Genomic DNA, 27,710 nt, shown 5'->3' on the forward strand with positions numbered 1-27,710 from the left:
GCTACCGAGATTTTATTTAGGCGCCGAAAATCAACGCAAAAACGGAGACTGCCATCGTGCTTTTTGACCAGCACTATTGGAGCACCCCAGGGACTAGTGGAGGGAGAAATTATATCGGCCTTCAGCATGTCATCCACAGCCGATTTAACATGCTGTTTCTCCGCCGGGCTAAGCCGAAACGGGTTTTGTCGAATCGGGGCAGCGTCACCAGTATCAATGTGGTGACGCAGCAGCTTGGTGCAGCCAATATCAAATTTAGATTTACTAAAGACATCGGAAAATTCTCGCAGAAGAGCGTGCAATTTAATTCGCTGCGAATGAGACAGATCACCCGTGTCTGTGCAGAGCGCGTCCAACCATCTCTCATCCGATTCGGAAGGAGGTGGGACCTGCGGCGTGTCACGCACGTGTCCCGCGACTCCGGTCCCCAACGGCACCGGGGTCGCGTGAGCGAGCACAGTTCCTTGCGGAATGACGGTTGTGGACAATCAGACATTCAAAACCTGCAAGAACGGCTCCCTGTCGGCTGCTACGAGGGTCTGTGCAGCCACCAAATCTAACCCCTTAGCAGCTGCGTTTGAAGGCCCCAGCAAAATGCCATGTGCCGAGGCCTCCGGGGCTAGCGGTTTTTTAAGTTGCAAGGGCACGAGCATTTGTGTCCCTGGCGGAATGCGGACTGTGCTCGCAACACACGCCTGCACTGAGGCACTAGCCATGCGCGGATGTGAGGGTGTGGGCAAGAACGCCATCCGTCGACCCGACGGGAGTTCGATGCAGCCTTGATCTACAAGGATCTTAATAGGCATTTTCGCGAGAAAATCAGTGCCTAACAAACACGGCACGGCGAGGGAAGAAGAGACCAAAATAGGCCCTGCCAATTTAATGTCTCCAATCGAAATTTGCGCCCGAATTTGCCCAATAATGCCAAGTGAACTGCCATTAGCGGCGAAACACGGGATAGAAACCCGTTCCAAGGGGCGGCATCGTACGGGCAGTATATTGTAAATCAGATCCGAAATGATCGTAGCCGACGCACCAGTATCGACCAACACGCGAAATTCCACACCCTCGATTGATCCGACAACCACGGACGAACCTGCCGTCGCCGCGACTACCCTATGGGCCAACTCAGACCACTGCCCAGGTCCGAGTGGCCGCGAACAAACGCCAGAATACCCCCCATCACACGCCGAATCGCGAGCCCTTCTTATGGTGGGTTGCAGTGTGTATGGTGTGAATGAGGGCCGAGCGTGAGAGGCGTCGCGACTTGCCTGGTTTTGCCGCGATGCCGTGGACGTCCTGTAGTCCTGGCCCCGGGATGCGGAGGGGCGTCGTCGAGGCGCACGGCAGTCAGAGGAGATGTGGCCTCGTCGGCCACAGTTGAAGCACGTCAAGTCGCCGCGTGGAGCAGGCCATCCCCGCTGCTGGTCGTTGCGGCGACCAGCGTGGTCGGACGATCGCCGGCCCGTTGACCTGGTCGCCATGAAGGCCCGGTCGGGGGAGAACTCGGCATCCCTGCTGGCAGGCTCCGACGTCGAAGCCGAGGCGGCGATGGTCGATTCCGTGTGGAGCAGCAGATGTGCGTGGATGCACCGAGCGGCTCGTAGCGAGCACATACTGTCGTCGTCCACCGCTTGGATGACGATGCGCAGCTCGCGCGCCAGCTCCAGCATTTTCTGGAGAACGATGGCATCGATGGCCTCGTCGTCCATGCGAGGGTAACCCGCTCTTGCCATCGCCAGTAGAGCGGTCCGGAATGCCAACGGAGACTCTTTAGGGCGGCGTCGCCTGTCGTAAAATCGGCTGCGGACGTCAGATGGAGGCCCGTACACGTCGGACATCCGTCGAAGGGCCGATTGAAGAGTCGCCCTTTGTTGCCTGGGGATGGTGAGGAGCGAGGCGAGAGCGTCGTCATCCAAAGTGGCCGGTAGTGCTCGGAGTGCCTGTGCGTCCGACCAGCCCACCATCTCTTGGTGGCTCAGGAAGCGACGCTGGAACGCTGCCCAGTCGCCCCCTTCAGATGTGAATTCTCGGAAGATGGGCAGGCGTTGTTGGAGGGCGGACGTCGTCTCCCCCTCAGCTTGTACCGTCTCGAGCCGGAGATCGGCGATTTCCCGGCCGATCGAGTCTACTGTACCGTGTCGGTACAGTGATGACGCGGCGTCCGCTGGGAAACTTGAATTCGCAGCGTCGCGTGCTGATGACGTTGCGGGTTGTGATGGGCCCCCCGCGTTCCCAGGATGCCCCTGGCTTCCGCTTCCGGCGGAATCACGTGGTTCCCCGGCGGGAAAATCAAAATGTCTGCCCTGGCCGATGGCGGGAACGTCTGCCGGCGGTTGACTCGGCCTGCCCGCAACCTCCAAGTTGATCTCTTCGAGAATGGAGGCCGCGGCGTGTAGGAGTTGAGCGAGACGGCCGTGTGCTGCCCTGAGTCCGTCCCCCATGGCAGGGGAAGCAACCGGCTGCTCAACCGGTGGCTGGGCGGCCGTCAACGCGGCAGCGTTTTCAGCGGAGCAGCCGGTGCATGCAGGTGAGACAGCATTATCTTCGTTCTGGCTCCGCGCGTGGGCTGAACTTCTGGTTTCCATTTCCAACCACTTCTGACTCCAGTTGTAGTGTTGTAAGGACGAGCAGACTTCTTATGGAGGCACACTCTGTTTATTGTATTATTTCCTTATACAATGCTTAACACACACAGAGGGATATTCGGTCCCCTCACCCGATACCCTAGGGAGGTACAGCCTCCGGACTTGGCGGGACTCACATGTCTACCGCTAACCTCCTTGATACCTAAGGAGGTACAACCTCCGGACTTGGCGGGACTCACACGTCTACCGCTATCCTAGTCCTCCGGCTAGGACCTAGGGGAGGCTATCTGACCCACCGCTGGCCCGGTGGGTCCTGACCACTGGGTATGCCGAGCCTTAGCCCTTAGAAGGGCTGAAAGGCTGGTCCAGGGTCCTAGCTAGGCTTCAGCCCAGTCTTCTGTCTTCGTGCAGGGAGAGAACTCCTCGAGGTCCGTTGGGTCACCCGTCTTATACCCCTTCGTGGCCAGGTAGAACCAATCATACATTCCCACGTGGAACCGTCTGATTGGTTCGCACCAAACCCTGGCCACGATCCGTTTCACCTCAACTGACCCCAACCGTTGTACCCAGGGGTAATGCTGCACCGCCCTGGTGGCAACGCGGGTTACGCAACAGCGCGTAGTTAACACCTCTACACAAGCACAGAGACAATTTCAACCGAGAAGATGGATTCTGGCTTAGTAACCATTGGAAAGATGTTTTAAACCATTTCTGTTCTTAATTAATTGTATTTTACGATGACCTTCAGACCGCAGCTCTTTCGCCAGGATTGACTCTTAATACCTCTCACACCACGGTTAATGGTATGGTTTACAACATGGAGTATAATAGCGCCTCGCAGCTGTCTCTCTCCCCCTCCTCTGTTCCGACCATGGATGAACTCGTCCGTCTGAACGGGGCCCGCAGCTATCCGTGTTGCTAAAGTTGAGGGTAAGAATCCACCCATTTTTTCGCCATATAGCATTGTGATATATAACGACTTATTGTTGGTAGCTTAGCTGATTGGAGAATATAGAGTTTATTGATAACATTAAGGTAATTTATATTTTAGTTTTTTTTATTGGTTCACTATATAGTACTGTGAACAGCTCAGATGTGTAGGGCTTGATTTCAACATAGCCATTTCTGTGACCAGTCACTAGCTAATCACTCAGTTATTTCAATGCTAAATTCGCCTAGTTATTTCAATGCTAAATTATCCTGTTTGATTTGTACTAAGTGCCTCGGTGAACGTGTATGCTCTGACTTTAACATAGCTATTTCTGTGACCAGTTACAAGCTAATCACTCAGCTATTTCAATGCTAAATTCCATGCTAATTCCTTTGTCAAGGGGTGCCTCTGCGGATGTGTATGCTTTAACTTAGCTATTTAAATGCTAAATTCTATGCTAATTCCTTTGTCAAGGGGTGCCTCTGCGGATGTGTATGCTTTAACTTTTAACATAGCCATTTCTGTGACCAGTCACAAGCTAATCACTCAGCCATTTCAATGCTAAACTATATGCTAATTCCTTTGTCAAGGCACTTTGTTTCCTCTCACACAGCTTAAAGGTCGTGATCTGAACGTGGCTTTTTCACTCCAGCGCTGTCCTACCAGACAGTCTCGTCCCTTCACCTGATGAAGGCCGCTTGTGTTGTGGCCGAAACGTCGTGAGAATATTATTGTGTTATTTTATTTTATCAATTTATTATTTTATTCTCATTCTACGTGACTTTACCGAAAGAACCAAAGAAGAATTATGGAATTGTTTTAGTCTTTAAGCTTGGCTTTGAATTGCTAGTTTGTGATATATTAAGTAGGAGGGGTTTTAGCATTGTACACTGTAAAGGATAACATACTGTAGTTAATACTGGTAATTCTCAAACCCTAATACTAAATTTCGATTTAAAGCTTTCGTGACTGCAAGGATTAATCTTCTTTGGTTCTTTCGGTAAAGTCACGTAGAATGAGAATAAAATAATAAAATAAAATAACACAATAAAATTCTCACGACGTTTCGGCCACAACACAAGCAATCCTCATCAGGTGGAACAACCACAGCAATAAAAAAATATCGTGTTGCGATCGAAACGTCGTGATTTGTTTTATTTAATTTCTACCTACGTGACTTTACCGAAAGAACCAAAGAGTATCCACTATAATTTGTGTAGTGAAGCCAGGGATCTTCTGTCAGATCTTTCAGGGGGTGTTGTGACTTCTTGTGAACTCCATTTGGCTTTCCAAGCATCATTAGGGTTGCAGTTGCATTGTTGAAGGTTAAGCGCATGAGTCCAGAGAGGACTTGCATGACTTCAGGTGGTGGTGAGGAGAATTACTGAGCTCCTGGTGGATAAGGAGACTTTCGCTTTCCACGATTCGTTGGACTTCGAACACGGTTGTGGCGTCGCAGAAAATGGATGGGGAGCATTGTTGGGAGGGACTTGAGCATTCCAGTGATGCACCGCCACATCACAACATTCAGTTGGACATCAACCAGCCGAGTGTGGCTATTTCTGGTCCATACCGGTGTTGCATGGCACTCAGCGATGCAGTACATAAGGAGGGCCACCGTTGATGTCCGTAGCACTGATACTGAAGTTCTCCAGCTTGTGCTTGGAAGTTTCTGGACCTGGTTGACCATTGTCTTCATCTTAGCGACTTCCTCCTTAAGGCGGTCGTGGAAGGTTAGCGTACGGTTCAGCTTCACTCCTGGATCGGTCGTAGTGCAGTCTTGTTGAAAAGTGTTGCAGTGAAAGGACACTTTCAGGGTGTTCTTCGTGTTCCTGTTATGGGAATTAAATGCAGTGACCGTTGTTTTGTGGGGGTTTAGCTTGAGCCTCCATTTCAGGAACGATACCTCCATGGTGTTTAGATCCCCATTCAAGGTGGACTCAATATCAGAGGTTTGGCTGTATAATACATCACAGATGCAGCGTTTAAAAAAGTGGTAATTTAGCATTAACAGCATTAAAATGATACAATTAGAGGCTATACAAAGGGTTTTATTAGAATACCTGTATATACAGAACATTGCATCAGTATGTACACATATTCGTGTATCGATAACACAAACATATGAATTGAAGATTGCCAGTGAGATTTACAATACTAACTGAAGTGCATCACTTAAAGGTGGTCGTTTGTAATACTGAAAAAGTGTTAAATGTACAAATTAAATTAGTTATATAAGCAACAAGGTAGCCAGGCAGTGATGGCTACGCATTCCTCTGTTCAGCACTGTGGGGGCAGCGAGGGTTGGTGGATCACACACGTGTTGTTAAACTCCTTTCCTGTGAGTGTCGAGGTGCCATATCCCTGGCTTGCCAGAAGAATGCAGTACAGCATGTGGACTTCACCTGTTTGGTGAATATGGGAAAGTGTTGCCCCCTCACATGTGGGGTTTCTCTGGGTGCTCCGGTTTCCTCCCACATGTAAACACTCATTAATTAGGCAACAATGCCTTAATATGCAGAGGGCCGCAGAGCTTGGGAGGGAATTAGGCACTGGCTCACTGCGTAGCTGCCTTCCCGCTTGTGTGGTTCCTCGTACCTCCGAATCTTTCTCTGTCTTCAAGAGCGAGCAAATGCTCTGAGTTGAAATGAGAATTAGCAGCCATGTAAGGTTACCGGAGCACTTTCAGCAATTACTACAACACCGTTCCTTTGAAGTGTTGTTCACTGTTAATGTTTTTTAGATGTAAAACATTCCTTTTGTTTTAAAACATGTTATTATTCTTTGTTTTTTTTCGGTAAAGTCACGTAAAAATAAGAAATAATAATAAAATTACATAATAGCATACGACGTTTCGATTGCAACGCAAGCAATCATCATCAGGCATAGAAGAGCTAAATTTAAGAGAGGAAACACAGAACCGCAGATATATATACAGACACCTAAGTGGAGGGAGTTAACACAGAGACACAAAGAGACACAACGTATGGAGCACAGAGAGATAGGGTCTCTGTGCCGAGGCCTTAGCATGTAGGGGAGACAAAGAGAGATGGAGAAGCACATCAAATCGAACAAGATTTAGTAAAATTTGGAAACAATATAATGCAACACAGAGGGTCGGTCAAAACACAATTAACGCATGGTCTGGCTGATTACGTTATTTCAAAGATTGCTAAATTATAACGTAATCAGCCATACCATGCGTTAATTGTGTTTTGACGACCCTCTGTGTTGCATTATATTATTTCCAAATTTTACTAAATCTTGTTCGATTTGATGTGCTTCTCCATCTCTCTGTCTCCCCTACATGCTAAGGCCTCGGCACAGAGACCCTACCTCTCTCTGCTCCATACGTTGTGTCTCTTTGTGTCTCTGTGTTAACTCCCTCCACTTAGGTGTCTGTATATATATCTGCGGTTCTGTGTTTCCTCTCTTAAATTTAGCTCTTCTATGCCTGATGATGATTGCTTGCGTTGCAATCGAAACGTCGTATGCTATTATGTAATTATTATTATTTCCTATTTCTACGTGACTTTACCTAAAAAAACAAAGAGTAATTCCTGCAGTCACGAAAGCGCCACATGTGTTATTGTAAGTTAAATGCGTGACGATGACAGTCAACCAACCAAAGTGTGACCCTTTTTCACCAAAATTCTGTTTTCCAAAAAAATTCGACTATGACTCTCAAGGCGAATGCATGATCAGAATACTCTACTGCATTAATCCATGTTTTGACACTGACAGCACAATAATTTGTGTCATAAGTGTTACTTGGGAATCAGAAGTAGACGTTGAATCATGCTACAAAAGCTCACACAGCAACGCGCTTCAGCAGTGGTTGTTTCAATTCAAATCAAATTGTGAGCGACTGTCGTCAGACTGACGTCAGAGATTGCATTCCTATTGGCGCGATAAATTGTGGAGAAGCTGGCAAAGTGGCCAGTAAAGAGACAAATCGTCTCTAAATTCGAGACTTTACAATTCATGCCAGCGTCACAATCTGTCAACACATTTGGGTGTAACCATAAACGCAATTCATATCTCTATTTAATATAATGACCCACTTCATATAAAGACCATGGTATGCAACCATAAAATGACAGAAATACACGAGTGCTTAGCGTCCAATTTGTAATGTGAAATTTGCTATTCATAAAAGGCTAAAAATAATATTGTACCTTATTAAATAAAAGCTGAACAATATGGTTTTAGGACTTATACCGTAATGCAATTCACCTTTTATGTATTAACATTTCAAAAAAAGATTTTACTATGCAACATGCATTATGTTCAATAAATATAAAGTGTACCACAACACAGAACTCTAAGTTTGAACATCAAATTACGCTTGAGTCTGTTGGAAGTGAGGATATTTATAACCCTGCACAAATTTGCACAAACCCTCCCCTCCTCCAGTCCTTGCCCAATACATTTTACCAATCCTCATATTCCTATACAATGGGGTGGAGTGGAGGTGCAGCGGCTAACGCACTGCTCTCTGAGCCCCTCGACCTCAGTACAATTCCTGCCTTCGGCTAACTTAAGTGGCTGGGCCACTCCCTTACCATTCCGTACTGACCAGCATGGTGAAGTAAGGTCTAACAACCCCAATGACCGACATGGTCAAGGGAGACCTTCCGACGCAAGTGGAGTAAATTAGTACTGCTATATGCGTACAATGTAAACAAATGAATGTGCGTTTCAATGGTTAATATTTGCAGACACAGTTGGCTTAGCATGCACCAGCAAATGGTTGTAAACGTCAGAGGGGCAGTGGCATAGCTATCGAGTGTGCAGACGATGCAACTGCAGCGGGGCCCACAGGCCGTTGGGGCACAGGCGCCAGGCTACACACAGTTGGGAGCGCAGACACGCAAGGGCTTTATTTATGTATTTCATTCTTTTCCCAAGGACCATGCCAACTGCGCTACGCGACTGCCATGTCGGTAGAAAGTCTGGGGGCATATGCAATGCTGAACTCAAGCCTCCGCTCTCAGCAAAGTCAACACAATAAAGCATTGAGCTTTTAGGGTTTCTGTCAGCAGACTGTATCCTGACTGACTCGAGAGCTTGACTGATTCCGTGAAAATAGCGTGTATCACTCGACCAAGGGCGCAGCCACTCTATAGAAGTTGGGGGTGTTCTAATCGGCGAATGGCTGCCTGTTCTTGCCGGGTAGATTACAGATGGGATCTAGCAAGTACACCTTCCTACCCCCATCACGTTCTCACAAATAGGAATTCTACTGCACTATATATTACATCTACATACCTGGCCACTGACTTGAGTATTGAGCTTACTGTTTGAGTGGTGTGTATTTCAAGAGTCCATAATCAGCACAATTCGCATTTGCATCACACATGAATAAGAAAAGAAATACGAACTAAAAAATATACCGTGATTTGTCGAAAATGATTCCTCTGTCCCTTCCGAAAGCTGACAAACATTTAATACCTCCTCTCGCATGGGGGGAATTCATGTCACCTAAACAGCCAATACAGAAGACCAAACGAAAGTGAAAATTATACTGTAATGATACATATTACAGTATAAATATATACAGGATTAAGAAAAATATTCTAAAGGCAGTCACAAACCGACAATGAACACTTTGCTGTAATGTTTAAAACAATCACTTCTAACATTTATTTATTCGATGATATGACTAGAAGCTCAACACTGGGATGGTGTAACTTTTGTTTTATATCAAATCGCTCTCAAATGTTTTTGACTGCCCCTCATTCTGGATTGTTATGAATAAGGAGGGTAAATAACGTGACTTATTTTCATCAGAAAGTATTTGCTTGAGTTGAATAACTTGCCTCTTGGATGTGTCTTCGGGTTATTCTTTGCATTGTACAATATGATGTACGATCAACACGAATGGATGTATGGTGCGCGAAAGAAGTTAAACATACATGTCCAAAGTTTGACTCCACGTGCTGGGAGCAAAACGTTAGACATTGTACCAAACAATGCACAGTACGACCCGAAAACATATCGGAGAACTATTCAGCACAATCATGGCAACCTACAGAGCTGCTACTGCGTGATGTGTACTGTGATTTACACATTGATTTTCCAGTGGCATTCTGATTAGAGTTTCTGCCATGACATTATTTTATTTAAATATTTATATTTGAGATTCTTAATTTGAATGGCTGGCGCTTTATAAAGCCGAGTTTATTATTGTGCATTATTTGACAAAATAATTAATAAATGTGTACATTTTATATCCTACTCCCATTTTACATTTTATTCTTGTTCATTTTCCAAATTTGCATCGAATAAACATCAGTTGTTTGAGCCAAACAGTGCAATGGAAACTCAGATTTATGAATATAACTTTCCAATGTAAAAAAATATGAATTTACAAATCCTTTCTGTTGAAGCAAAAGTGCAAGTACCTCTTTTTTGGCCACTTTTGGCATACTCCAGGATAAATTATGGCAACAAAAGCACATTGCAACTTCTACATTTGACCATAAAAATACCTCAGACATCCCACCAAACTTAATCTAAAACATCTAACTTGTGCAACTACGTGTGCGTGGCTATATTGAGTTATGAGGCCACGGGCCATTGGCACCAGTGTACGTGTGTGTGTATTATCTGTGAATATCCCCAGGAAGTGGAGGCAGTCCACATTCAGTCAGTGGTGATGCTCATTTGAGTGTTACAGCGAAGGTGGTGATGCTGCTGGGTGTGAACCGCAGAAAAAACATCCTCTCCTGGCGCCAATCTGCCTCAGATACAAGAAGCAGCAGAGTCATGGTGGGCAGGAAGGTTGTGTTTTTGGCATTGTGTTCTTTTCTGCTGGGCCCCATTTACAAAGCGAGAGTTTCTTCGGATGAGAAATACTGCCGCACCGCAAGAGGGTGGTGGGCGGTGGTCCTCAGTTTGCCGAGTCAGTTGTCGAGGCTCGGTCAGGGTAGGCTGCTCGGACGGCAGTGACTTTGCGGCAGTGTGAGCGTCTCAGGCGCCGACGTCTTGCGCTGGCGCTCCTTGGGCGGCCCCAGGAAGTCGGGCGGCTCGGAGGTGATGGGCGTAGAGGGGGCGCTGGGTGGCGCGCTGCGTGTGACGGGCTGCACGGCCGGCTCGCAGATGAGAATGACAGGTGGCAGGATGCCCAGCTTCTTGTTGGTCGCCTCCTGCGTGTTGCGCTCATACTCCCGCACCTCCTCCATCGTCATTCCTGCACAAAATGGCGGCATAGCCAGGGTGTAATTTCAGCCAGAGCTGTCCAGGACTGAGCTCCTGGCATACAATCAAGTACACCTCTTGCTATGGCAGTGGATACGAATCACGTGCTACCTTCCAGTCCTCCAGCGACATGTAAAATATTCAGTGAGATCTTAAGCTCTGGGCATAGCTTTTGAGGAAGCTGGATTGCCTAGAGACAACTCATTTATATATCAGTTTAGGGGGGAAAATATTCAGTTAATATAGTCAGCAACCTACTTCTTAGACCGCTATACACGTGCCGAGTAATTTAAGAATCTCAAACATGGTAAATTATGTGCTATCTAACACACATGTGATGCTAATAATGATTATGATGATTCAGCGTCATCCTATACGCCAGAGCCATTAGACCTGGCGAGTGAATATTTATTTATTTATTTATTTACTGAAAGTGTATGTAAAGGATACCTCTCGGTATCCCTTACACTTTTTTTTTTACCACAGGTCTCCCTTGACAAACAGACTTTCAGTCTCAATCGCCTCTCGCCTGCTTATAAACAATGGGGAATTGTGATAGCGTCCTTACCATACCACTCGTCCACCCATGCGAAGGCCTGCCTGTGTCCGGTCAGGAGCACATCCCTGATGGCCTGCCAGAGAAAAACCCCAGAAAGGTCAGGCAAGAGAAGACAAATGATACAAGGTCAGCTTGTCCATGCAGTGTCATGCGGTGCTTTGTGCAATGACACTGCCAGACAGTATCAGCAGAGGGTGATATGCTCTTACTCATCACAAAACAGCACTCTGCCTCAAGAAGCCAACAATCACACTCTGCAAATTACAATAAACCTATTGGACAAGAGCATGCGTGCAGGCTGGCAGAGTAACAATGCCACACACGAGGTGATTTCCAGACAACAAAAGCCACGATGGTGACCAAGAGATCGGTCCTACCATCACGTACACTGCTTGTCACTTGACCCCCAACTCCAATTAGTCAAACTTCTGGTCAACGATGGTGATACTGTGCTTATGATTCCTAACAAGGTTGAACCCGGTATACAGTTGTCCAATATCCCTTCTGCTTTATAAAATAAGATGAGTTGTAATAATAATTATTTATCCAGGAATGCCTAAATGAGTCCTAAGACACTTTTTTCAGGTAGGCCTTGCATTGGGATATTTGGCCATTGCTGTTTTAAATGTGGGAGAAAACTGAAGTACCCAGGCAAAACTCATGTATATGAGGAAGTAACATCATCATCACGGTGATATCTGACGTGTAACAAATATGTTCTGTTGGTAAAAAAATAAAAAATCTATTCGTATCGCCTGTGTAATGTGTCGATAAAATCAGGAAGTTGGTGACCCTGTGGCTCACCTTGTGAACAAACTGCTCGACTCGAGTCTGGAGCCCCCACACTTCGAACTTGACGGTGACCAGCTTGTAGGAGCACATGACGGGCGTCGTGTCATCCCGCCAGCCCTCCAGCAGCGGCCCGCGGGCCGTGCGCGTCGACATGAACCCCCGTAGGTCCTGGCTCGTGTTATGCACAGACAGAGGGGCCCCATAAAAACAATATGAAGTACAATTGGACTACAAAAAAGGTCCTTTATTTATGATTCATAAGATGTACCGATCTTTTCCGACATGAGCAGACTGCAGAACCGGCTGGCAGCAACTAACCCTGGACAGTAACGGCACTGATTTACATGTATATGGGGAGAACACCACGTGGGTGGGTGAATAGATGGGCTGGACACTGGAACTCCACAAATGTATCCCGATTGTGCTGTAAGCATTATGCATTGAGAAGAAGAATTCATTCAAATCACTGGTACAGCAGTGCAACCGTTTGTGTTAGAGGCCAGCCCATGGAAGCGGCAATCACAGAACTACTTCTGAAAACACTTTAAGTAACCTCACATCTGCACATTATTGGGCAGCACTTTTCCAACTGCCCTGGTAGAGAAAGTAACATTTGTCACATGACGGTAAATCGTATTTTTATACTCAAATTTGGATTTCAGCTAATTTCAGTTCAGAACCAAATTCAGAGTGGTGTTATTGCAGTGCATTCGTTGGTGACAAGGGCTCAGACCACACTACACTTGAAAACCCAGTTTAATCAGGGGAAGCTGCCTGGATTTGAACCCAGGTACTCAGTGGTACCCGCTCACCACTTGAATAAGCCACCGCCTTTTTGTTCTTATATTTTGTATGTTAATGTGAATGTAAATAATGTAGTATATTCATGCATTATAAGAGTAGTAATAAATATCAATCAACTAAGAATCAATATTAATCTATACACCTCTAGTCGGCTGGGGGTGGGGGGGGGTTAACCTATGTGTTTTAAATACTTTTAACAAAGGTAACCCACGCTCAAGTGCTCATTTTTGTTGGCATTCCTGCGTCAGTTATGGAAACTTCGCATTCCTATAAGAGGGACAATTGCATTAAGTGAATCACCACTATAGACTTCGACAAAGTGTTACTTATCATATTGACCTCCTGCCAGTTTTAAATGCAGCCAGCATAAAAATAACCCTGCTATCAAATTTCTACGTGGGCATCGAAAATGAGATCCTAACTTAATGGTCACGCAACACTAGCTTAATTGATTAATATCTCACCTCCGACTCTTTGAAATATCTCTCCGGGATTTCATCATAGGCAATATCCAACGAGCAAACTTCCTTGTCGGCATTGTTTTGTTCATCAGAGAATATCTGTAACCAAACGGCAAATCTCACGACAATTGCAGTAAGACAAGCAAAGCGACCAAAAAGAAAACATTGTGCTCGCACCATTCGGCAGGCGTAAGGTTTAAAGAAAAAATGAGCATCCGCTTGAGCCTTTGCAAATAATTTGCAGTGCAGTGGGGACTCACTCGCCGCACCATCGGGAACTGAACAATGCCAAGCAATAGTAATAGGTTTTACCCTTTTACCTGGCACAAAAACTGACACCTTTATTCAAGGCATCATGTTTGCAATAACCACAACACAAGCAGTCAAAATGCAAACAAAAGAGACAACTCTGATAATAATATGCACTGTCCTTGAATTTGATTGGTCCACACCCGAGACGGCTTTTCTTAGAGCCTAGTCTCCACTGGTGTTGGACCAGAAGACGCCAAAAGGCGTACAACTCAAAAACAGCGCACTATCAGAGTATTGAGGGCTCGGGGTGAGCATTTACATTATGAGACCTCCTTTGCCAGTAACAAGATATAGTAATAGGTTTTACCCTTTTAACTGGCACAAAAACTGACACCTTTATTCAAGGCATCATGTTTGCAATAACCACAACACAAGCAGTCAAAATGCAAACAAAAGAGACAACTCTGATAATAATATGCACTGTCCTTGAATTTGATTGGTCCACACCTGAGACGGCTTTTCTTCGAGCCTAGTCTCCACTGGTCCAAAACCAGTGCTGGGCCTCCCCTAGGTCGATTCAGCCTCAAATAGGCACCTGGTGCGGTGTTTAAATATCGCCACTGGGGAGACAAAGGCGGCCGGGGGTGGTGCTGGCCACCCACCCCCTCATGTGCTATGCTGGCCTTCAGAGGTGCTCGCTAACAGCACCTGCCCCAACAGTTTGTTAAGGATTTACGGCTATCTTTGCCTTTGTGCTATAATAACTTCTGTTGGCAGTCCTGAGTTAGTCCTGAGTCAGTTTTGGATACTCCAGAAACAGCGGTCTTGAAGAGGTGAGAGTACCCACATAAGACCTGTCAATCAAATAACCGTGGTGTACCATTTAGACTGCTGGGTAGAAAGAGGCGGTGGGAGTCAAGAAACTTGCCCATTGTTTCAACTGCCGTGCCAGGAGATCAAATCGAACCGGAGACCTCTGCATGACAAGTCCTCCACTGTGCTCATCATTGCACCAAGCAGTATCCGACCAAATTTTGACTTAAAACTTTCGTGACTGCAGGAATTCATATTCTATGGTTCTTTCGGTAAAGTCACGTAGATAGAAAAAATAATAACAAAACAAATAAAAATGAAAATAAAGTGAATAAAAATAATTAAAAATATCATGATGTTTTAATCGCGTCGTGATATTTGTATTATTTTGTATTCACTTTATTTTAATTTTTATTATTGTATTGTTATTATTTTTTTCTATCTACATGACTTTACCGAAAGAATCATAGAATAAGTATCCGACCAACTTTACAGCACATGTAAAAATTTCAGATAATGTAGCAGCTTCATTATTGAGGTGACAATGATCATTAATGAGTTCAACAACAAAGTGAAAGCGAGAGGAATTATTTGAATCTTATTCCGGTGAAAAAAATTAACCGAATTACTTTTCTAATAAAAATAGAATGTCTATTTAAACAGTCGATGTTGTTTTATTGTCCGCAATGATCTAAAGTGAAATGAAATGCTGTGTTCACTGGGAAGGTCCCGTGAGACTCACGTGATCGTTCGATCCATTATTGTCTTCGTACTTTGTTTTAATGTAAATGGAGAACTTGGGAAGGAAAGAGCACTGAGACACCACAAACACACACTGCATTGGCACCATAAGAACGTAGAGGTGCAATATTTTTTTTAACACATTTATGAGCTTTCAGTGGGCAGTTGTGTTAAAAACGTTACGAATTAATCTTACCGTATATTCTGGCGAGAGTGATGATATTTAGTGGAGTTCGGAGAGAAAAAACAAAATGAGAAAACAATATTATTAACCATGCCGATTTATCACAAAGGCAGTAAAATGCAGGCGTCAACAGTGATGTAATGATCAAAACACAAAACAGAATCGAATTGAACTAATTTATATTTAATACAATTTCTTCCAAATTTCCTAGAACTTATTATAGCACAACTACCAGGCATGTCTGAAAACAAAGTCTGTAAATTGATGGCAATTCAGTTAAGCTCACTGTACACCAACACCTCATGCATCTGACATCCAAATTACAAATGAAAAACACATTACTGCAGCACTGGGGTTGGACTGATGATGTATGTTGCCTTGTGATAATCTGCTTGTCCGAGTAATGTTGAAGTGTTCACAACTATAGGGGCTTGTGTTTGTTCCGATATACATAGACCTTGTGGCCTTGGTGTATTATCAATATCATCATCAGCCATGGTCAATCCACTGCTGGATAAAAGCTTGCCCACTTTCTCTTCTTTGGCTTCCATTCTGTCCATGACAACCAACCTTTCTAGCCATGATGTGTCCTGCCCAGTCCTACGATTGTTGACAATTATTCAAAATGTTTAAATTGTCTGTTCCCTGATCCAAGAGCTCCTCTTTCTGTCTTTCAGTATGTCTTTTTTACATTTTGTTTGCCATCGTCTAAGATTCTGATTCATGTCACAGTTGCAAAATGTAAAACGTTATTCTCCAGCCACATCAAGCAATGTGGTTCCTTTCATAGTAAAATACGTCCATAATAGAGTTGTTTCGGGTTAGATCGCGTAAATATATAAATATTTCGTTAAAACCCACCACCACCCGACACAGCCAACTCGTAAGGGTTGTCACGTAAACAGAACATGCCAATTCGTCACTAGTACAGCACACCGGTGTGTTGGAGAGCCAAGCCACAACATTTACAAACTGAGTATGACGTTTCGCCAGTAACTACAACTAGCTTCATCAGGCAACAGCCAGATTTGTGGAGAAGTCTTATGTTTCGTTCCTTATATAGAGGCGTAGATGTGTTGACCACCCTTCTACGCTCTTGCACAACTTGTCCTTCCTGTCTATTGTGTTTATTCAAATAGCCTTACTAACGTTCAGTTAATTTCAGTGCATTTATTTGGTATAGCCCTGTGAGCCATTCGGCTCTTGAATCGGGTGCAACCGCAACAAACGTTAATCCCTATTGAAGTATGCTGCCCTTTGTAGGCATGCATTTAAATAATGTATTATTGGAGGATTCGCTTCCACGCAGCACTAAGGCAGTAGCTATCCCAACGGTTCCAGTTATTTTGATTTCTTTCAATTTCCATAGATTCTCTAATTAGTTGGCCAGTAGTAGCTTGTTTTGCACAAAACTTCAACATTATCAAAATCGATTGAGTGTCCTTGTTGGCACGCGTGTTCTGCTACTGCTAACAGTTGCATTTGGGAGAATTTAATATTTCTCTGATGTTCTTTTAGTCTCGTGCTGATCATTCGTCCTGTTTGCCCAACATAACATGAACCACACGTGCAGTTAATCCTGTGGTTTTGATGCCCTTGGTTTGATCAGGTATTGCTCTTCCTTGGGAATTGATGACTTGGCAATGATTGCCGTTGTTTTACGTTCCAAGGTGCTGGTTGGGTCTCGTTTAATGTTAACGTAGGTACCTTCATCGAGTAAATCTTGTATTTTATTATCATAGTCCTCACGGGGCATCAAAACCACCAAGACTTTATGGCCGACCAAAAATTCACAAACCTGATGTCCCATTAAGACCCATAGTTCGTACAATAGGCTTTGCCACGTACAAATTAGCACAATACGTAACCTGACAAATACAGCCCTACATCGGTAGGACCTCTTCGCACATCAAAAACTCTGAACATCTCGTAAATATAATTAAAGATATTAAGCTTAATCCTAATGATATTCTCGTAAGTTTCGATGTGACCTCTCTGTTCACGTGGGTTCTGGTCAATGAGTCAATTAAATTACTCGACACTCTGGTAACGAAGGTTTAGCCAAATATATCTCAAGGCTAGCTGAACACTGTCTAAAGAACACTTACTTCTTGTGGCAAGGTGACTTCTATAAACAAAAGGAAGGAGCAGCAATGGGCTCTCCTTTGTCTCCTGTGATAGCGAATTTGTACATGGAAGATTCTGAAATAAAAGCAATAGCTTCAAGCACACTAAAACCATTTGCTTGGTTTAGATATGTGGATGACACATTGGTGGTCTGGCCACACGGCAAAGATACACTGAACTCATTTCTAAATAATCTCAACTCGCAAAGCCCATCCATCCATTTCACCATGGAAGTGGAAGCTGACAGAACTCTACCATTTCTGGATATTCTGCTCGGACGGGGTAGAAATGGTAAAATAACAGTGTTTACTGAAAGAAAACGCAGACTGACGCCTATCTGAATGCAGAGTCACACCATCACCCCACACAGAAATCTGCTCTTATCAAGACGCTCATTCATCGAGCTAAGAAAGTGTCAGATGGTGACAGTCTGAGAAGTGAAATTCAACATGTTAAAGAAGCGCTGCAAATTAATGCTTACAATGATACACAAATCAACAGGGCATTGAATACCAAAACCAAATCAAATAACAAGAGCATTGAAACTGCCCAAGTTATTAAAATGCCGTACATTGCGGGAGTAACTGATAAACTAACCAGATGTTTGGAAGAACAAAACATCCGAGTCAGATTTGGCATGGTACATAAAATACAGAATTTAAGACCTGGTACAAAAGGTGTATTACCGAAGCTATCAACAGAAGGTGTGTACAGGATTAACTGCACGTGTGGTAAATGTTATGTTGGGCAAACAGGACAAATCATCAGCACGAGAATAAAAGAACATCAGATAAATATTACATTTTCCCAAATGCAACTGTCGGCAGTAGCAGAACACGCATGCCAACAAGGACACTCAATTGATTTTGATAATGTTGAAGTTTTGTGCAATACTAGCTACTACTGGCCAAGACTAATAAGAGAATCTATCGAAATTGAAAGAAATAAAAAATAACTTTAACCGTTGGGATAGCTACCGTCTTAGTGGTGCGTGGAAGCGAATCATCAAATAATACATTATTTAAATGCATGCCTACAAAGGGCAGCGTACTTCAATAGGGATTACGGTTGGTAGGGCTATTTTAATAAACACAATAGACAGGAAGGATAAGTTTAAAGGGCTTGCATAATGCACATACATAATGTACGTTGCCTCAGTAAACACCCCCCCCCCCCCCACATTGTGCAAGAGCACAGAAGCGTGGTCAACACATCTACGCCTCTATATAAGAAACGAAACAGTAAGACTTCTCCACAAATCTTGCTGTCGCCTGATGAAGCTAGTTGTAATTACTGGCAAAACATTGTACTCAGTTTGTAAATGTTGTGGCTTGGCTCTCCAACACACCGGTGTGCTGTACTAGTGACGAATTGGCATGTTATGTTTATGTTACAACCCTTACGAGTTAGCTATGTCAGGTGGTGGCGTGTTTTAATGACACATTTATATATTTACGCGATCTAACCCAAGAAACCTCTATTATGGATTATATTGGTCATGAAAGACTACGTGTTAAACAGTCAAATACGTATTCTTAGGTCTTTCGGTAAAGTCACATTGAAGGGAAACAATAAAATAATAATATATATAAACAATACAAATTCTCACGACGTTTCGACCATAACACAAACGGTCGTCATCAGGTGTGAAAAGCAACGTCAAGAAACATTTGAAAGAAGTGTCGGTTTGCATTAATAAATTTATTTTAAAACGGTGTATTTATTTGTAAATAAACTGCCAAATCGCTGCGCGTGGCGCTGACGTTTTTTTTTAAATAAACCGTTGAAAAATAAATAAATTAATGCAAACCGACACACCTGATGACGACCGTTTGTGTTATGGTCGAAACGTCGTGAGAATTTTTATTGTTTTATATATTTTTTATTATTGTATTGTTTCCCTTCAACGTGACTTTACCGAAAGCGCTAAGAATATGGTGTATTCATTTATTTTAAAAAAACGTCAGCGCCACGCGCAGCGATTTAGCAGTTTATTTAGAAGGATGAGTCCATCTATGTTCTGAAAAGAGGAGGGGGGAGACGAAAAATTAATGTATGCTGTCTGAAAGCCACCGTAAGTGTTAACAATCAATTAAGACCTGAAATGGTTTATCAAATCCTTCCAATGATTGCTAAGCCAGAATCCATCTTCTCGGTTGAAATTGTCTCTGTGCTTGTATATGTGGATAGCCTCAGGAACGAATCTGTCATGGTAGCCAGATGGCTTACAAATAACCTCTGTCTTGGAAAAGTCAATGTCATGTGAGCCTACTGAATTATAACAATGATCTGCCACGGCCGAGGTGTTGGTCCTACCGTGTTTAAGGTCTGCTTTGTGTTCACGAATGCGGTCCGAGACATGGCGTTTGGTTTCTCCAATGTAACTACTACCACAGAGGCAACTTAGTTTGTAGACACCAGGGTATTGTATGTCCGGAATCACACCTTTTACAGATGGAACCAGATCACGGATTTTATGTAATGTGTTGAAACGGACCTGGATCTTGTGTCTATTCAAGATTTTGGAGATCTTTTTTTGTGATCCCCGCAATGTAGGGTAAAGTGATGGTTTTGAAAGGCTCCTCAAGAGGGTCTTTCTTCATGGTTTGAGTGATAGCTTTGCGGATTGTATAGTCGGAGTAACCATTAGCCTTAAGAGCTTGGTGGACGTGCTTGAGTTCACTGCCTATGTGTTCCTGGTCAGATATGCATTGGGCTCTATGGTACAGAGTCTTGATGAGAGAATTCTTCTGTGATGGATGGTGGTGGGAATCCGGTTTCAGATAAGCATCCGTATGGGTAGCTTTCCTATAAACAGAGTGGCTCATTGAACCATCAGGTCTCTTTTTTATAAGGACATCCAAAAAAAGGTAGCTTGCCATCTTTTTCAACTTCCATGGTAAATCTGATGTCTGGGTGTATGGAATTGATGTGGTCGAATAATTGGTCTAGAGCAGGCCGGCCATGTGGCCAGATGACAAAAGTGTCATCCACGTACCTCTTCCATAAGGTTGGGCGCAGAGTGGCAGTCTGGATGGCGTCAGTCTCAAATTTCTCCATGAAAATGTTAGCTATAACCGGAGATAGGGGGGAGCCCATTGGGGTGCCCTCAGTTTGTTTGTAGAAAGTTCCATTCCAAGTGAAGTATGTATTGGTTAAACAGTGTCTCACCAGGGGGGGTACCTCAGTGTTTAGTCCTTGATGAACCAAGTCTTCAATGATTGCGATGGTGTCAGGTACAGGAACCTTGGTGAATAAGGAAACTACATCAAAACTGACAAGCAGGTCGTCTGGGGACAGGGAAATACCCTTGATTATCGATACCAGGTGAGTAGAATTTTGTACCGCAGAGGTGGTTTTTCCAGTGAAAGGACGCAGGATTTCAGACAAAAAACGAGCCAGTTTGTAGGTGGGGGAGTTGATAGTAGAGACGATGGGACGAAGGGGTGTATCTACTTTAGGTATTTTTGGTAAGCCGTATAATCTTGGTGGCCTGGCAGCAGAAGGTTTCAACGAAAACTGTTTAGATTGATCAATTAATGCGGTTGAATCAGAAATTATTTTGTTGGTTTGTGTGACGAGGCTGTTGGTGGGATCTCTTTTTATTTTTGTATAACTACCATCGTAGAGTAATTCTTTAATTTTGTTGTTATATTCTATTTTACCCATGATGACAGTAGCATTGCCCTTGTCCGCTGAGAGGACTACAATGTCATCCCTCTTTTTTAATTTATATAATTCAAAACGCTCATCTTTGCTGAGGTTGCTAGCTGGCATCTTAGCGTTTTTGAGGGTTGCAGCGATTTCAGATCTTGGTACGTCTGCAGCGATGTGACCCAGGCCCCTAAGAGCAACGTCAACTTGGGCAATTATATCATTAACTGGTATGTGTTTAGGTATGACTGCAAAGTTTAGACCTTTAGCTAAAACGGATTTCAGACCATCGGAAACAGAACTGTTACTGCGATTAATTACGGCTTTGTTAACGTCTAACTTTTTGGTGTGTGGGTCCGGTCTTTTTTTGAAGAGGAGGTTAAATTTGGAAATCAGGTTGTCCTTACATTTGGTCGACATAGTAGCAGCTGAAGAGGCAGTCATATTGTCTGAAATCCTGCGTCTTTTCACTGGAAACACCACCTCTGCGGTACAAAATTCTACTCACCTGGTATCGACAATCAAGGGTATTTCCCTGTCCCCAGACGACCTGCTTGTCAGTTTTGATGTAGTGTCCTTATTCACCAAGGTTCCTGTACCTGACACCATCGCAATCATTGAAGACTTGGTTCATCAAGGACTAAACACTGAGGTACCCCCCCTGGTGAGACACTGTTTAACCAATACATACTTCACTTGGAATTGAACTTTCTACAAACAAACTGAGGGCACCCCAATAGGCACCCCCCTATCTCCGGATATAGCTAACATTTTCCTGGATAAATTTGAGACTGATGCCATCCAGACTGCCACTCTGCGCCCAACCTTATGGAAGAGGTACGTGGATGACACTTTTGTCATCTGGCCACATGGCCGGCCTACTCTAGACCAATTCTTCGACCACATCAATTCCATACACCCAGCCATCAGATTTACCATGGAAGTCGAAAATGATGGCAAGCTACCTTTTTTTGGATGTCCTAATAAAAAAGAGACCTGATGATTCAATGAGCCACTCTGTCTACAGGAAAGCTACCCATACGGATGCTTATCTGAAACCGGATTCCCACCACCATCCATCACAGAAGAATTCTCTCATCAAGACTCTGTACCATAGAGCCCAATGCATATCCGACCAGGAACACATAAGCAGTGAACTCAAGCACGTCCACCAAGCTCTTAAGGCTAATGGTTACTCCGACTATACAATCCGCAAAGCTATCACTCAAACCATGAAGGACCCTTTTGAGGAGCCTTTCAAAACCATCACTTTACCCTACATTGCGGGGATCACAAAAAAGATCTCCAAAATCTTGAATAAACACAAGATCCATACAGTACCCTGGTGTCTACAAACTAAGTTGCCTCTGTGGTAGTAGTTACATTGGAGAAACCAAACGCCATGTCTCAGACCACATTCGTGAACACAAAGCAGACCTTAAACACGGTAGGACCAACACCTCGGCCGTGGCAGATCATTGTTATAATTCAGTAGGCTCACATGACATTGACTTTTCCAAGACAGAGGTTCTTTGTAAGCCATCTGGCTACCATGAGAGACTCGTTCATGAGGCTATCCACATATACAAGCACAGAGACAATTTAAACCGAGAAGATGGATTCTGGCTTAGCAATCATTGGAAGGATTTGATAAACCATTTCAGGTCTTAATTGATTGTTCACGCTTACGGTGGCTTTCAGACAGCATACATTAATTTTTCGTCTCCCCCCTCCTCTTTTCAGAACATAGATGGACTCGTCCTTCTAAATAAACTGCCAAATCGCTGCGCGTGGCGCTGACGTTTTTTTTATAAATAAATACACCGTTTAAAAATAAATAAATTAATGCAGACCGACACTTCTTTCAAATGTTTCTTGCCGTTGCTTTTCACACCTGATGACGACCGTTTGTGTTATGGTCGAAACGTCGTGAGAATTTGTATTGTTTTATATATATTTTATTATTTTATTGTTTCCCTTCAACGTGACTTTACCGAACGAGCTAAGAATATGAATTACTGCAGTCACGAAAGCTTTAAATCAAAATTTAAGTCAAATACGTGTTTCTGTAAGCACTGCATTTGCTCTTGCTTGCCTCTATTTCATCATTTTGATCCAGAACTGCTTCAATAATTTGCCTCGGTGTAAACCTTCGCCTTGGAGAAGCCCAGGTGGCTCAATACTCGAAGCACGAAGCTGAACGGCTGAGATTCTGGATCAGAATTTGGCTAACTACCCATGATAAAAATTAGGTTCTCAAGTGTATTGAGTTTATGTACGTATGTTGAACTTAATTTGCTCTGTACATAGCCAACTGTGCTAATTGGATGTGCGGGGGAAGAACAATAAACTAAATACAAAAATCAGTGGTAAAGAAATTAGCTTTCAATTTAGATTTAAATGCACATAGATCCAGTGGCTTCCTAATATATTCTAGGTACGTCCACCCATCATGTAAAGTTTTAAATTGCACTTTATTTGGCTAAGTTTTTACGCTCTGACCATCACGGGACAATCTCATAGATTGTGGAAAAGTGCGCCCCCTATAGAAGGCTAAAAATGTCACTTCAGGAATTTTTGTAGGAATCTTGTGAAAATTCTCTGCCACATGCCATTCCCTTCCACATTTCACTGCTATGTGAGATTTCCACATGGATTCTTAGTCTCGTGACATGATGCTAATTTCAGCATTGTAACACGCTTGAACTCCCAGCTGCTCAGAACAAGCGCCATGAGCATTCCATCAAAGCCTGGCCATGCTTCAAGAATGGCGCCTTGAAGCCAGGCAGCATCTCACTCAAGGCCCACCTTCCTAACGGCTGAGCCCACATTAGAGCGATTGGTGCCAACAATAGAATTGCGTGAAACCTACGCACCCTAGTGGCACCGTGGAGTAAAATCACAAATTCCATTTCCTTGCGCACGCACACGCATGTTTCCCCTCCACCCCACATGGCGTTAAAATAACAAAAACACCAACGCATTGATCCTGCTGCAGAGTCTAAAAAGCCCCATGCCGCTACACCTTTCCTCAACCCGAATACAACTGACATCAGTTGACAGGTCTGCTACAGCTTCATGACTTTTTGTCAGTGACTGCCTTGGAAGTCACCATTATGAGCCATGATCTATCCACTGCTGAATGAAAACCTCCCCAAAAGGCCACCACCTCCCATTGTCCTGCGATGCAAAAATTGACCTCGCGCACCTGCACGCAAACGGATTTCACAGCTCCATCTCCCCAGTGGACGCCCTCTCGGATGTGTTAAATTCCTTGGCTGCCACTCCATTATTATTCTTGGCCATTGGCCATCATCTTTGAGCGACACATCCTGCCCAAAAGGCCAATTGCTTTTCTTAACAGTTTGAATGATCTCATTAACCCATGCGCTTTCTCTAAGAATTAAAAGCTGATATTGTTAATGCACAGTCCTTGCTGTATATTTTGTTTAACCAGGTGAGAACTCAAGAGATCAGAATTATCTCATTTACAAGAGCGTCCAGGGTCACCAAAGTCATAAAAGCAAAACAAAAGAAGTAAAGTACAGCAATTGAGAAAATATATATCAGGGCAAAAACAACTATCACATGAAAAATTTCATTTATTGCAAAAACCTAATGAATGTTAAATAATACATTCCCTGTAGCATAATACGGCACGGCAGATTATTTTGACTGATCATGGTACAATTACAATTAAGTAAGATAAACATTAAACAGATATCGGGTGACACTTGTACTGATATGGTGGCTTCCACTGCAACGCTGAATCCTTGCAGCACTCGTGGCAAAAGCTTTCTGGGCACGACGGGTAGGCTCTCAGGGACACGCACCTGTGATCGTGTATGGGTAGTAGTTCCATGCCTTCTCCGTGATATAAAAAATCCGAGGAACGACCACCTTAGCCCAGCTCGGCAACTTACTGTGAAGGGAGAACATTGGGCGTGATTGTGTGTTGGTGTGTTTGTGTGATGGGAGAAAGAGAGAAGCGAGAGTGTAGTGGTTAGCCTACAATGCTACAAACACGACAACCCAAGTTAAATTCTCACTCATAGAAAACTAAATTAATAAATATATGAAGCGATCTTGGTTCTCCCCAAGGTCGAATCTGTCTTAAATTAGGAGCTGCACAAACATCACCACTGGAGAAACAAAGTTGGCCAGACATGGTGCTGCCTCACCACCCCCTGGTGCCCTGTTCCGGGCTTAACAGGTACTGTATGGCTACAGGGGAAATTTGCTCTTTGTCTTTGTGTGTGGGGGGGAGGTAGGGGGAGAAAGAGAAGGGGGTGTGATTTAGATTTTTTTTATTGGGGTTAATTTTATGTTCTAGAGCAGAACACACTGTGCTGCATTTAAATGTGACTGTGTAATGTAAACACTGCTAATTTAATTTGAAATTACCTGAAACAGAATTAACAGCATCACACAAATCAATATTTGACGTGGCATTGCTAATGGTGCGCAGATAATTTGTTATTATTGTCAAATATATTTAACTCAAACGAGAGATACAAATATACCTATCCACTGCACCTAAATATTATCTTCATATTATCACAATAACACGCTACTCAATAAAACAGTGACGTTGTGCTGACATGTTAAGTAAAACTGTAAATATAAACGTACTTACAAAATAGCCCATAAATAATCAGCCATTCGGAATCATCTTTAAAACGGTAGTGCACACAAGACAGGCACGATATGTTGACCTCTGCGCCCTCCACACCACATCAACTCGAGGGCATGGCCATGAGTAAAGAGATTGCATTCAATAACTCAGATGGGGGGTGGGTGCTCCATGCAGTCAATGTTAAACAAACTACAAACAAATGTTAAACGCTCAGCAAGATGAGCGACAATGTGATCTGCTTTTGTCCATCATGGATTCTGCTCAGGCTCTCACCCCCTGCATATGAGGAAAGGCTGGGATGCCCATCAATCAATTATACTTAATTCTGTACCATATTTTTATTTCAATCTCGGGGGGGGGGGGGGGAGCTGAATGGAGCTGAGCCCCCCTTGCCGAAGACTAAACCACATTTGACTGAGGTCAGCTCTCCTAGCCCACAACTACTCTCCCGGATTTCAGCCATTGGGGATAACTTCAAAGGCAACCGAGAGACCCAAATCGAAGCCGTACTCTGATTTGGGTCTCCCGAGCCGCAGGCGCTGGCACCAGTTCCTGGTCGCAGCCGAACCCCGGGCACACATTCGCTCCTCGTCTGCGAAGTGATAATCACATTTTATAGGTCAGGTTTAACGGCAGTTTCGCGAGGGTGGGCGGGAGCACATTGAGCGAACAGATGGGGAGCGTGGGTGGTTATGCTAGCCGAGCGTTTACGGGAGTAAAATCAACTCAGCGCATCGCACATTCGCAACTCAATCTGATTAGTGGCGGTGGCAGCGATGAATGGCGCCTGCTGCAAGTAACAACTATGGACAGGCTGCGCAATTCAGAATGTGACATGGATTTTAAAACAAGGAAGACATGTATATGCGTGAATTCTGCAATGCTTTCAACATGCGTTTGTCCTACACAGGTTTTTATTTGCAACGAATGAATATCGCCGGCTTTTGAGAAAGGCTTGGATCAATTTGTCCAGTTTTAAATATGAATAGTATGGATAATACTACGAGTTATCATGCCCGTATCTTGCCAACAAACACACAGCCCGAGAGACGGATAGAGCTAATGCATGAACGCTTTCAACCCGAGTTGTAAAGTGTTAAACAAGAGTTGTAAAGAATAATATAACACGACGTGTTTTCAGCAGTTCTTCAATTAGATTTTTATGCAAAACTACCTCAAGTGTATTTTAGGTAACTGGTTAAAAATAACTCTGCCTTTATAGTTATTTTTGTAGGCGTCTCAACGGAATACACATGGCAATTAGCAAGGATACCGAGAAGCTGTGATTTTTCCAGCACACTCTAGCACGAATAAGTGCCATATGCAAATTTGTCCTGACCATATCCATTATATTCTAAATGTATTCTAATTTCCTGAACAAAGATTCCATTATAATAATCATTTGAAACATCTTGTACTCTAACGTAACTTCATTTCACACTAAGTAGATGATGAGACAAAATTTACTTTTAGTGACCAGGTGTCAATATCTACCACAGCCTATTGTGATCATTTGAAAACATCATGATCGAGGATATCACATGCTGAAATTATTTGTAGTACAAATACAGAAAATACGTCTGTGGAAATAAAGTATAGTCATATATATTCTTAGTTTTTTCGGTAAAGTCACGTTGAAAAGAAACAACAAAATAATAAAATATATATTTTTATTGTTTTATATATTTTATTATTTTGTTGTTTCTCTTCAACGTGACTTTACCGAAAAAACTAAGAATATGAATTACTGCAGTCACGAAAGCTTTAAATCAAAATATAGTCATATATGTTGTCCGATTACCATAGTTAAGGATGTTTTTTTGTTATTCTGCTATGAATGAATGGAAGTGTCTCACGTGGCGGCACGGGTGACATGAACCTCTTGCATACCACGTTCACAGAGTATAAAACCAAATTTCTTAAACATGCGATTCAATGCACAAATCGTGAGAGTCGATATCAATT

General features: G+C 43.5%; 1 protein-coding gene across 1 annotated transcript in view; it reads right to left on the reverse strand.

Annotated features, from left to right (window-relative positions):
- Positions 1-5,554: 5,554 nt before the first annotated feature.
- Positions 5,555-27,710, reverse strand: part of LOC116946089 (cytoplasmic phosphatidylinositol transfer protein 1-like) — a 120,456-nt gene continuing 98,300 nt past the window's right edge. The window contains exons 4-10 of the mRNA XM_032960934.2: positions 24,943-25,031; positions 15,341-15,348; positions 15,146-15,217; positions 13,342-13,437; positions 12,086-12,241; positions 11,291-11,354; positions 5,555-10,714 (exon numbers count right to left, since the gene is read on the reverse strand). Coding sequence (XP_032816825.1) covers positions 10,446-10,714; positions 11,291-11,354; positions 12,086-12,241; positions 13,342-13,437; positions 15,146-15,217; positions 15,341-15,348; positions 24,943-25,031 — 754 coding nt within the window. The 3' untranslated portion in view covers positions 5,555-10,445. The remainder of the gene's footprint in view (positions 10,715-11,290; positions 11,355-12,085; positions 12,242-13,341; positions 13,438-15,145; positions 15,218-15,340; positions 15,349-24,942; positions 25,032-27,710) is intronic.

Source organism: Petromyzon marinus, chromosome 26 (assembly GCF_048934315.1).
Source record: "Petromyzon marinus isolate PM22_M1 ecotype Great Lakes invasive population chromosome 26, UKy_Petmar_22M1.pri1.0, whole genome shotgun sequence".
In the NCBI taxonomy this organism is placed as follows: domain Eukaryota; kingdom Metazoa; phylum Chordata; class Hyperoartia; order Petromyzontiformes; family Petromyzontidae; genus Petromyzon; species Petromyzon marinus.